The 13112-nt window shown below is 37.5% G+C and overlaps 1 protein-coding gene across 1 annotated transcript; it reads right to left on the bottom strand.

Moving 5' to 3' along the window:
* Nucleotides 1-3179: 3179 nt before the first annotated feature.
* kcnk1b (potassium channel, subfamily K, member 1b) lies at nucleotides 3180-12500 on the bottom strand. Its single transcript, XM_055029644.1, has 3 exons — nucleotides 11984-12500; nucleotides 8873-9268; nucleotides 3180-6079 (listed from the first exon to the last, which is right to left on the bottom strand). The coding sequence occupies exons 1-3, from the start codon at nucleotides 12336-12338 to the stop codon at nucleotides 5820-5822; spliced, it is 1011 nt and encodes a 336-aa protein (XP_054885619.1). The 5' UTR covers nucleotides 12339-12500; the 3' UTR covers nucleotides 3180-5819.
* Between the last annotated feature and the right edge of the window lie 612 nt (nucleotides 12501-13112).

Genomic DNA, 13112 nt, shown 5'->3' with positions numbered 1-13112 from the left:
GCTTTCTGTCATCTCATTAGTGTGCTCAGTGTTTTCTTTCTGTTCTCGCATTGCTAGGTTGCATCTCACACAACCTTTTTGATTAGTCTCAGATCTCATTTTAACTCTGCGAGATGACAAGGTGGAAAACACAGAGGAATGCGCAACATGCCTTCTGTGTTGCAATCCCACTTGAGATTCATTAATTTGCAGAAAAACAGGCTTTTAACTCAATTCTTTTTTTCTTTTTGAGGATATGGGGAGAGAATAAAGACACATTGAGAGCTGGCTCCATGGGTTGATGTGGTAAAAATATCAACCACATTGCAGAGAAAGAGCTCTGAGTGCAAAATGGTTCTGAGAGAGTAAATGCCTGTGGCTGCAGCTTCCATTTACCTCTCCCTGCTTTCTCCTCTTTTTCTGTCCTGTCAGTTTGTTGTTCCTCATATACATTCAGCAGAGAGTGAACTGGGGCAGCGTGTATGGATTTTCCACAAACTGTTTGGTGCTGCAATCCAAATCTATCAATTTCAAACCCTAAGCACAACCACACTGCATTATTCTTTCTTTTCAGACAAAAGGTGATCTGCGATATTGCTTGGAAAACTGGAACCCAATTTTGCTCCTGCAACAAGAGCACACATTTTTCACATGAGAGAAGTTACAGAGTTGGCGGAGAGGAGCGTTTGTGCTTCAGGCCTCCTGCATTCAGATAGTCCCCGTGCATGCGCATGTGTGCGTCTGTGTGTGTGTGTGTGTGTGTGTGTGTGTGTGTGTGTGTGTGTGTTTGTGTGTGTGCGTGGGTGTGTGTGTGCGTGTGCGTGTGTGTGTGTGTGGATATAAATAGAGCTGCTCCACCATCAGAAAACAATGCTATAGAGCTGTGCACCAATTCAACCCCTGTCCTGAATGACCCCAGAATCAGATCACTGCAATACTTTGGGGTGATATGAGCAACCAAGAATTTTCTGTGCAACGTTCTATAAGGTTTGCTTCCCTCTCTCTGAGGCATGGGAGCAATGCTTGATTCATCTATTTATGGGTGAGTTCATGTTTAATCTGAGCTGCAGACTGTTTTATAACCTACAACAAGGGTCCTTAATAAATCCCAAAATGCAGGGTGTAATATTTCATTCCTTTCAAGGCAGTTTGCGGGGTTTAAATGTTTCGTCAGGACGGCTTATAGGATTCATATCAACTGGAACGATGAAGAAGCAACATTAACAATGATGAGCTCTCGATATGTTTTTCCTCAGTCTAGTCTATAACATTTCAGACCAAAAGCTTAGCCGTAACTGTACTGATTGTCTGTGTTTGCGTTGGAATAATGTAAAACTGCAAGCATAAAAAGAAGTTTTGGCTTCAACTGCAGGTGTTTTGAGCAATCCAGAGCATCGGAAAAATATTTATTCCCCTTGTCACATTATAACAACAAACTGCTATGTTCCTTACATACACATGGGGACATAATCACAGATTAGTTTGGAGTTGGACCTCGGAAAGCCTGTTAGTAATGAATATATAAAATAGTAGGAAAGAATTTTTGCTCTGATCATGTTGTTATTTGTTGCTGGAAATAAACAAACATGGCAACCCTTGCACTGGTTCTGAACATTGTCCATTTGTACATTAACGACCTGGCAACGTTTCTGACAGTTATTTCCAATTACCAGGAATTGTTGTTTCACTACATGCATCCAATAAAATTACTTGCTGCTAGCAAGCGTCTGAGCTGCTTCACCCCATAAAACCTGACAATACGGACGACGGCTCAGTGGCTCTGCGGGGAGAAGTGCCTGCATGTCAGAGGTAATTACAGTTCTCTGCGATAAGAAATACAGCTGCTGAATAAAACAAAAGCGCTGCACTATTAAATTTACTTCCCTGAGTTCGACACTGTGTGCTTCTGGACCTGCAAAACAATATTCTGTGTTTAGTTGAATGATGGGGATGACTCGAAATCAAAAACTATTATTTTACTTAATATTTTAATATGTTTTAATATATTAAGTTTAATTGTGTTTTCTGTTTATGCTAGTTTCCCTTGATATTGTCCTGTAGTGCCAATTTAGTTCTTCCTCAATTATTTTTGAAAAGCCTTATGAAGAACTGTGTCTGATCTTCTCATAAAGCTGTAGGGGGGAAATATCTTCTTGTTAATTACTGACTGGGATGTTTGAGCTCTCCAACTTCAATTACTGCACAAAGTTATTCTGAACCTCCACCTTCTTTTTGGAAATCAAAGAGATGAGAGGCTTAAGCAATTCCGCTGAATAGCATGTTATTTTCTTAGTAAGTCTCTGCAGATAATCACTTTCATTACTATTATTATTCTTGCTTTTTTCTTTCATTTCAGCTGACACTTGTGCGTAGATTAGATTGTGTTTTAGCCTTTTTCATCTTTCATACATTTTCTGGTAAATGCAGGTTATATAATCTCACGTGTTTTTTCGAGCTGACACTGCAATCAGACCACATGATGAGCCAGTGTCTCCATCTTTACCATATGTTAGAAGCTTGGGAGGGAAGACGAATAAATATTGGAGAATCTCAAGGCACTTGAATGTGTTGAAAATTTAATTTATACCAGTAATTCAATTCTGAAAATTTAACTCATAATTCACAAATGTATTACACACAGGGTGACATATTTTATTTATATTTGAGGTGTTTATTTCACTCTTTGTCATTTTTGATGGTTGTGACTTACATGTAGTGAAATCACCTGTCCCCGCCCACCCTAAAAAATCAAAACAAATTAACATATGACAAATAAAAACAGATTTTTAGTTCTGTTTATGTGAAAGCATCACTGTGTAGCGTACAATGAAAGCACTTTATCAGGTGTTTCTTTTAATAATCTGTTGACTGTGCTAGTCTCTCTTCTAAATGTTTTCCTCCCACTCAACTTTCCAATATTGTGCAAGCAGACAGAATTCAGTAATCATCCAGCTTATATTTTAATAATTTTTTGGTGTAATAACATCATCAAAAATATGATTTGTCATATGTAAAGTTGCAATTTCTAATTTCTCAGAAACTGAACATTTGGTTTTATTTATTGTAAATGGTAGCCACTAAAATTCACTGAAGCACTTGAAGTATTATTCTGTATAATGAGTCTCTATATGTCTTTAGATTTAATTACATTTTTGAAGGACATTCTAATTTATTGAGATTTCCCGATTCAAGAAATGGAATATTTTAATCCAACATTTTATTTCAGACACATGAACAATATTTTTACATTTTACAGTGTATTTTCTTATGCTGAAATGACTCTCTGGCACTCAGTGACAGACTTGTTTTGAATGAGTAATATTGTAACAGGACAATACTTAACTGTGCATTTGAATATACATCACTGACATCGACTGAAAAGATATGTACAAAAGCTCATGGTAGCAAATATTCCAAACATGTCAGTTTTCTCAGCATTTCCATCTGGAATCATTCACATGATGTTTAATCCTTGATAGAAACTTTAATTCCGTTCCCTTCTTGCCTTCTAGTCAAAGTATATGCCAACAATAACTTTGCAAGATCAAAGACATTAACAAACATTGAGCTAGAAATGTAGCTACAAAGAGACATTATAGAGTAAAAGAGACTAGTTACAAAATGTAAGTTTTTTTCTACTCTGCAGACAACCAATCATTTCACAGTAGTTCACAAAGGCCCAGAATGGTAAGAAAAAAAAAAATTTAAACCTTCATCAGAAAAATATTAAATGGAATGAATGGAGTTCAGAAAAAGCCAGACACATTTTCAAACAGAAAACGAAACATACTGACTCAAGAAGTAGTTATTGCAAAGACAACTGAAATTTGATGGGAACATTTTCAACCTAAATATGGTTTATGGCAGAAACGTTACCAGAGTCCTTCAGGTTGTTTCTTCTCTACCCTAAAAAGCAATGCAAGAAGTTCATCACTCTGCCTCAAGCCAGAAAAAACTCAGGAGAAAATAACTGCTGCAAACCCTGCTTACACACCTGACAGCAAGGCCAATACAGCATTACATCATAATGAGAATGTCGATTCCCGCTGATGCAATCTGTGAGACACAGTAACTAATCCGGATAGCATTTACAGTCATAAAGACAGTACTAGTCCTTTAAACACTGCAGTCAAAACACAGTAAGAAACTCAAATGATGACATTTTGAAGATTAAATTTAGAAAACATCTAAAAATAAATACCACTTTCATCAAGAGAATTGAATTGACAATTCTTCACATAGAGAAAAAAAAAGATAAGTACATTACATTCAAGAGCTTAAAACCAGGGAGTGATGTGAGATGAAACAAAACTCCTCACCAGGGCAAAAATAGCACTGAAACTCTCTGTAAATCCATTTTTTTTTTTGCTAATGTTAGGACAGGTGCATGGAAAGACTAACTCTGTCAACAAGAAGCTAAAAATCTGAGGATGGATGACGAGGTGCCACAACTGTTTTTGAGTCCAACAAAGGCCTTTGTTATGTGAAGCATTGAAACAAAACTGCTGCAGCGAGTAATTAGAGCTGCTGACGGATTTCAAGTTTTCAAAGGTGCCATTTCTGGTACAGTATTTCTGCCATTCAAAGCAATTTGTAAACGTTTCTCAAGTCATAACAAAAAGCAGGCATTTCTACATTCAAATGTTACAAATACAGTAAAATTTACAGTTCAAATCCCTTTTTGAATCTTTCAAAGTGTGTGAATTCTGTCTGAATGTTGCTCATGTGCAAACCTAATTCCCTTCAGAATATAAAAGCAACTCCCTCAGCAAGCTCGACAAACCTCGGTTTCCTCTTTTACTCACAGTCAAGTACACATTAAAGCGTTCAGATGGATCAATGACTTGCACCGCTTTACACATGAGCAACTTTGAGAACAGCGCTGCAATGAAGTTGCACAAATGCAAGCAAGTATTTTCCCCTCGCAATGAGATGTGCAGTGCAACCAAAACACTTAACACCACTGTAAGGAAGACCCAGAAATGCATCGAAATATGAACAATTTTCTTACATAGCAGCTCCCTAAGTTAAATTTTTAAACATACTCCGCTACCTTCTGATCAACATTAAGTTATGGTAAATAAAACTGATAAACCAGGCCTTATGTAAATCTTTGAGTCAATATTGCGACCCACATTTTTTATTTTAAAAATCAATAATTAAATGAATACTGACATCAATAAAGGATGTGTAAAGCTCTCTTTTCAAGCAGCTTACAATCAAAAAAATAAAATAAAAAAATTGCCCCAAAATCAAAAAGAACTAAACCAGCCACGATACAGTCAGCAATTGTTTTCTTTTTAGATATCAGGTAAAGTTCTGCTTTAACTTCAGACACTACATTTAAAACATTCTCCCGATTATGTACAAAGACCTGTCTAAAAACTCTATTTAAAAGTTAGATACATACTTATGTCCTAATTTATGGCGGAAAGTTTTCCGTCTTTAAGCCAGTCGTAAGAGACGAATTACTTCATCAAATATTCCTAAGTGTGCCATAAATAATGCAGCTTCTAAAGGCTCTTCGCTTTTGTGAGTCATAAATACAGCAGAGGACTTTCCTTTTATCACTGACTTTGTATTTTTAGCAGTTGTTAAAATATTAATTTCACTTTTATTATGTAGATAAACTCTCTGCTGCATAACACTATCTCTACTGTCAGTTTTGTGGTTTAGTAGTTGGTATTGTTTGCTTGGTCTGTGCAGACCTAACCGATTTTAGCTTTGACTACAATTTGCCTAAAGCAGTGATTGGTTTTTACTCATGCTGTCTTCTACTATGAGTTAATCCCTCATTTTTTATTCCCCTCCGTTATCCTTTGTGGTCTTTTTTTTTTTTTTTACTGGATCATTGGATCATCATTGGGAGAGACCAGAGTCGGGACGCTGACAAAAGTCTTGGCTTTGTCCTCGTTCTTGCCGCCGCCTGTGTTGTCAGACACGGTGGTGAAGGTGAGGTGGTCGTGCTCCAAAATGGCGAGGCGGTCCTGGGGCTTCTCCTTCTTCAGGTAGAACATCTTCCTGAGCTGCTTCAGCTGCTGCAGCTCACAGAATGTCTCCAGCACCACCAGCATGACTATCAGACCCAGAATGAGGTAGACTGGGGAGAGAAATACAAGAAATAATTACATGCAATTAGAGTAAGAAGCATTGAAGCAAGATCTGCATGTTTCAACATTCCCAAAATCTGTCACTTCTTACACTACCACAAGAGGGCAGTGGTTAGCTGTCCATGACATTAGGAAGAGAGGGTGTGCCTCTCTACAGACTGAATCTATTTTCAGATGTGTTTAGACATTGAATACATCTGTATTAACATTACTTAAACTTAAAGTTTGAAATATCTGTCAATTCATCAACAATTGTATACTTGTGAGAGTTTCTTGTTGGCCTGATGTCTGTATCTCATTGAGAAAGCACTGACTGCATGTCAGCCCAGACAGTAACAAAACAAACCCTTTTTAATCCAGGGTCACATAATGCTTATGCAAATAAAAGGTGATGTCACTTCCTACATTCATTTAGCATAAAGGAAGTTGTACAGCTGGAGTTATTTTTTGCAAACAAGTGCGTTCTGCTGGAGACTTTTCCTCCTCCTACAGACTGACACATTGTTCCTGCTCACTGACGTCACCTCTCTGGCTGCTGCGCGCCACACACCCACGTCACACATGTCGTAGACTGTTCACTACAGCGGCTCTTGGCATTCGTGCACACCCACAGCTTGTCAAGACTCCGTGCTCTCAAACTGAGTTTTATTCAAGACACTATTAGCCCCTAACAGGGCTGCTGACAGCAAGCTGTGCAAGTCACCCAGAAAATGCAGTGCCTCAGTGCCTCCAGTAGGCCATGGCCCAGTTTGAGTGTAGCACCATCTTGTTATGGTTTGAAACACAGAGGAAAATGTCAGATGCTGCTTTCTTATCACCTACCCGCCACTTTTAATAAGCTATGTACTGTATTTTGTTTAGAAATCTGCAGTCGTTTGGGTTCCAGCAGGAGTTTTCATCAGCTGTCATGGAAAAAAATGTGAGAATAATCACACATTCCACATACTACACCTAAATCCTTAATGTAAATTAAACTGTGTTTTTTCAACCCCTCAACTTAGTTTTGCTCAATTGTAAGGTATTGTAATATTTATGCAAATATTTAAAATATCTAACTGCTCTCATTTGAAACAAAAAGTAGCAATTATTCCTACAGCTGCAAAAAATATAAACATTACAGAGACATGGTATCTATAATACATTTAAGATCATTTTCATCCAGGATTCCAGTAAGTTTTAGCTCACTGTTCTCTTTACAGAGTAACAAGTTGATGTTAAGTAATTAATTTATCAGGTTTTTGGATGGTGCTTAAAAATGATCTCTTTTGCCCTGCCAAACATAGTATTTAAAATAGTGTTACACTAAGAGCTGGTTTCCATGACTGTGTTTTCAAGGACCAGAAAAACTTCTGCCCGCTAATCTATGCATCTTACAGCAGTTTTGCCAAAGTAACTTCTTAGAACATTGGTATATCTTAATATCAGTTTGAGTTCACAGTCTCGTGGCTTGCATGAGACTGTGACAGCTCTACTTATCAACATTATTTAATTGTTATAATAATTGCTTTTAAGTACTTTTTAATGTTCAATTGTATCAGTCTTTTTTTATGACATCTGAAAAACGTTGTAGTACTGACAGAACGAATAAGCATGTCAGGGATTACTGTAATTTACCTATTTTACTAACAGAAAACACTCTTTGGATGTGACAGGTCAAGACTAATGAAAAGTCAGTCTGGTACCTCTCTTCTATATTCACGGGTTAGTTATGAGAATTTGGTCCTGTATTAAATGTGAAATGTAGTTTCTGTTTCCTCTGATTTAATCGTTTTGTGATAACTCGTTTCGTCTGTGGTCTCGTACTTGCTGCATGTTTATGGTGATATAACAAAGACGTCATTAATGCGGCTTTCACACACAGCTCAAGATGACCTAGTTGATTGTTTTCCACGTATGCAGGTCGAAGCTCACCATCATAAAATCATCTAGATGTCATATAACAGATCAGAACTTTTCATCCTGCATGCCTCATCTGAGAAAACAAAAGTACTTCATTCTAGATATTTTATGTAAAATGACTCAATTTGAATGGAATTTTGGTGGTTTTATATTCACCCAATGCAAGCAAAGAAGCAATCAGTAAATCACTGGTTTAACATTATGGGTTCTAAGGATTCTGAGATGCATTCACAGCGTAACCAGACTTTGCATTTATTAATATTCACCTTTTCACAATTTATCATTAAGACCTTACAAGTTCATTATTGAAAAGATATTAAAAGAAAACAAGGGCTTAGTAGAAGGAGTGAAAAGAATAAAATAAGCAGATATTGTGTCAGATGTCATCGTTGCAATATTTTTATGACTAATATTATCACCTTTGCAAGATTTTCTAATACCGTGCAGCCTTACTCCCAGTATACATCAAAATATTATATTTTCACATTTCTCTTTTGATAAGGTAATTGATGGGTTCCACACCAGTTTGGACACGTCCAAGGACTATTTAAAAAGGTCTTCTGAGTGATTTCTTATGTAATAATTGTGTTTATTTTGTTGCAAAGTATGCTAATAACACAACAAAACTATATTTTTTGTAAAAATAAATAAATAAATAAAAATGGCTTGTATAGTGCATCTTCTCTTCTATAAAAATCCTTAGAGGTAAATCAAAGTATTAATGTGGTTTAAAAATAACAACCTGAATAAAACTGAAGGTAATAGTAGAAAAAACATAATAATTAAGGGAACATCATGACTCTACATTTGACCAATGGTACAAATGTAGAGGACTAAGAGTTTCTACCACCACCCACAAATGGTAGCATCTCATCAGCACTCACCAGTGATGCCCACTTTATACAGCTCCCTGAACTTCTGATCGGCTGCTTCTCCGGGTACGTAGTCTCCGAGGCCAATGGTGCTGAGTGAAATGAAGCAGAAATAAAAGGACTCCAGGAAGTTCCAGTTCTCCTCCAGAGCAGAGAAGATGGCCGCCGGGATGAGGAAGAAGCACGAGACGGCCAACATGCCCAGTAGGGTGGCGTGAACAATGGCCACAAGCTGCTTGGACAGACCCCATCGTGTGTGGATGTATGTGACGGGCCTCCGAGTGCTGAAGACCATGATCCTTTGCACAACGGCAGTGAGGAAGAGAAGGGTAAACGGGATGCCAATCACGGAGTAAATAATGCAGAAAGCCTTGCCGCCATCTGATAGAGGTGCTGTGTGACCATAACCTGTTGAAAAAACAAAGAAAATTAATTAGCATAAAAGTTTGCTTCAGCAAGTTTAACACAAGAGAGTGCAGTTTATTTTCAGTGTCCAGTAATTGTGTGCTGATAAATATTTTTGGGAAAAAGTATTCAGTTCCTTCAAGATTTCTAGAAACAATGTAAAGAAGGGAGGGAGATAATACATCTACATATGTATTCAATGAGCCCTTAATAAAATCAGCAATGCAACACTTCAGGTTTTCACAGGTGTGAGTTTGCAAGTTTCACAAACCCTTTCTATGACCAGTTCTCTAATTCTCAACAAAAGCATTGAACCTCAGACAGGTTGGATGGAAGGTTTCAGTGGCAGAGTTGGAATGAAGAACCACAGAAAATTTCAGTTCCCTTACAAACAATTTACTTTGGGTTTGTCTTCTTCTTTAATTGCTTTTCAGAGTACTTATTTTCTAAGTCAAAGTATTTGAATTCCTGCCATGTAAAAAATGCTGACGTTTGCTCTGGTAGTCTGTTTCTGAGAGCTGTGGAAAATGCGGCACTCTCCACCGTCTTATTTAAACTTAAGGCCCTTTCATAGAACATCTGTTTACCTAATTTTTTTTACCTGTAAGGATAGTATTAATAGGATTCCCCACGTGAGAAGGAAACTCATGTACTGAACCGAATCGAGTCTTTTTTTGGAACCCTGCATGTGATTTGGGTGCTTTTTAAAAATCTCCCTGTGGGTTACCGTCTTCCTTTAAGAGAATAATTACTTCCACTTACTTTTCTGGTTTCAAAGGTCAAACTGGCGCACAGCTGCACCAATGTTTAAACTTCTGTAAGATTAAACCATATCCAGAAAGGAACCAGAACCAGGAAGTCACCAGGTAGTCATAACTGCTACACTTCAGAGAGATATATTGAGACTGTTAGGACACATTTAATGACACCCTTGTAATTTGTATTACATTGTGACTTCCTACTTTAACACTGGATTTTACTTTTCACTTGTTAGGAATATATCTCTCTAAGTCACTTTATTCCTTTTTAAGTACAACTCACTTTTTACAATTTTATTTGGATATATACTCATTTAACTTGGTCCAACTTTTTATCATAAGAATTACAAAGTCCCATTATGACAAGGGAGAAAGTGAAAGGAATTCATTTTTGCTGCCAGAAGAAATTGTTGTAATGCAAAACCAGCCCCTCCCTCTCATGTTGCTGTGCATTGTCTATCAACTGGATTTTTCATGTTCTGATTCTAAATGAAAGGTAACATTTCTGCTTAGAAATATTTCTAATATACCAAAAAGTACCCTCTCTCCCTTGTGCTCTTTGACATTCATGAATCAACCAAAAACAGGTAGTTGACTGAATACATATTATTTACATATGCCCAGTGAGCAATGGGCACAGTGAGCAATGGGCACCTCAGGTATCCTTGGGTGTGACTCTGCGAGTTTCACAAACCTTTTCTCTGACCAGTTTTCCTTTTCTCAACAGAAACATTTCGCCACAGGCAGGTCGGTCGGATGGGAAGTTTCAGACACACCGTTGGAATGAAAGTACCAGGAGAAAGTGAACAGGTTTTATTCTGCCTGCCAGCAGCAATCAACTAATATGTTATTTCTAGTAGTGGTAAGGCTTATTGCTGCTTTTTTGTTTGTTTATTTTAAATAAAAGCAGCTGGAATATTACATATTGTTTGTTTTAAATGTGTGTGTGAATACCATCTGACTGTTAAAATGAGATAGTTTTGCTCAAGGTTTTGTTGTGAAGATCTTATACCAGCTAAGGTCAACGAAAAAAATCCCAAAAATACATGAGCAGTGACAGGTTTAAATCACACTGTTATTTGACAAAATAAGTAGTTGCGTTATGAAGTTGAGGTTTAGACAGGATTAGGTTTAAGTTCTTTTGAGCTCAGATTTGAAGTCATGTTGTAATGTGCGTGCAAAAGTACGACATTGTAAGATTTAGATGCTTTCATGAGGTGTAGCTTTTAAATTGTCCTAACTTATTGAAGTGAGCTGCATTTTGTAATAAAACTGTAGTGCACACATTACATTCCAAACAGCAGCAAAGTGTCTGATTTCCAGTAACAAAAGGTCAAAATAATTTATCAATATAAAAATGGAAGAATTTAGACTGAGTTCTGCATTACACATATATCTATAAAATCACAATGTTATGAACCCAGATAACTGTTACCATAGGAGATATCAATAGGATCTAAGTTGCAACCTCAGATGGCTGTTGCAGTCATGTGGTTCTAGCACAGTTTCTGATATCCTCTGTCACTTAAAGAGTTTGACAGTGTACTTTTTCTGTCCTAAATTGGAGGACATGTTTTTAAAAAGGTCATTAATCTACATTTAAAATGCAATTGCCGAGTGTTTGGTCAAGAAGATTACAAAAACAAGTCTTAAAATTGTGACATAGGCCAAATTCTGTTTTGGGAAATAGCTGCAAAAAATGACTGAAGATTAATAATGAATTGACATTGAATGCATTTTACTATAGTAAATGCATTTATGAGTACTATTTTTACTATAGTAAATGCATTTATGAGTACTATTTATGAGTTGTTATTATTATTACAACATGGCAACAGTGAAGGGTTCTGCATGATGCACTTCAAGTCAAACTGACATATTACGTGAGGATGACTCCGTAGATCCTGCTGCGCACCTGGAGGACAGCGACTACAGAAAGCATCATACAGCAGTGACCTACCTGTGGTGGACAGCACCGTGCTGGCGAAAAACAGCGAAGAGGTGAAGTCCCAGTTCCAGTTCGCCGAGGCATTATTGAGAATAGAAACCCCATAATTACTGGCATCTAGGGCTTTCTTTAAAAACCGCTCCAGTCCCTCCTCGGACAGACACTCATTTTCCGAGAGGAACTTCTTTTTCACGGCCCTCAGCTCCTGACGCAGCTGGTCTTCGTACGGCAGTTCGACCGACGAGAAGACGACGGCGCCGAATATGAGATAAAGGAGATAGCCCAAAATTAAAGATACGAAATACCACGTCGATTTATGATTCTGTATCAGACGCACACAGGAATTGCTGGCTAGAGACTGCAGCATTTTTACCCGGTTGCTAAATCACCTCGGTAATAATTTATTATAGCAAAGTAAGTCTACCCTACAGTACAGACAGTGATGTTGTTAGGAGACAAAGCTCAAATGAATCTCCTCTCCTCCCCTTCACGGAACCTGCTTTGGCTGTTGATGCTTTCATGTACTGTCGTAAATCTCAAACGTCTCTGTCGTCACCAGCGCCAATTCTCACGTATATGTAGCACATGGAGAAGATCTATAACGTAAATCGCTAGTTTGTCTCCAAAATTGATGTTGGCATTTTGCAACTTTTAAAAGCACGTTGTTAAATGCGTCAATGTCAACAGTTTGTCATATTTCCGAGCTTTAATTTGGCAGTGAAAGCAGCAACACGTGTGAGACCCTTTGTGACGTCCGCGCTTTTCTTCCTCCTTCTTTCTCTTCTCAAGAAAAGAAACAAACGTCAAAGCCACGCCGGTTACCATAAATGTCATTGTAGAATCAAAGATAATGGCCAAACGAGGGTTTTATAAAAACTGGGAATATGGATATACAGTTTAGAACACAGTAATACTTTGGTACAGTATTATGGCCTAGTTGTGTGCCTGTTATCAATATGGTCTGTAGGTACATTATATAGGGAAATAAATAGACTACATTTGAACAGCAGGGGGAAACATTTTTCTCTTTTGTAAGTACTTCCTGTTGCCAAAATTGGTTTTTGCTCAAAATAGAAAGCATGCAAAATCGTACTGGGTGCAGACATTAGCTGATTAGAGAGACATACGACCATTAAAAATA

This window comes from Poeciliopsis prolifica, unplaced genomic scaffold, assembly GCF_027474105.1.
Source record: "Poeciliopsis prolifica strain line A6 unplaced genomic scaffold, Auburn_PproV2 SCAFFOLD005, whole genome shotgun sequence".
Lineage (NCBI taxonomy): Eukaryota > Metazoa > Chordata > Actinopteri > Cyprinodontiformes > Poeciliidae > Poeciliopsis > Poeciliopsis prolifica.
Note: the sequence above shows the minus strand (reverse complement) of the source record. Positions and strands in the feature narration are given on the sequence as shown.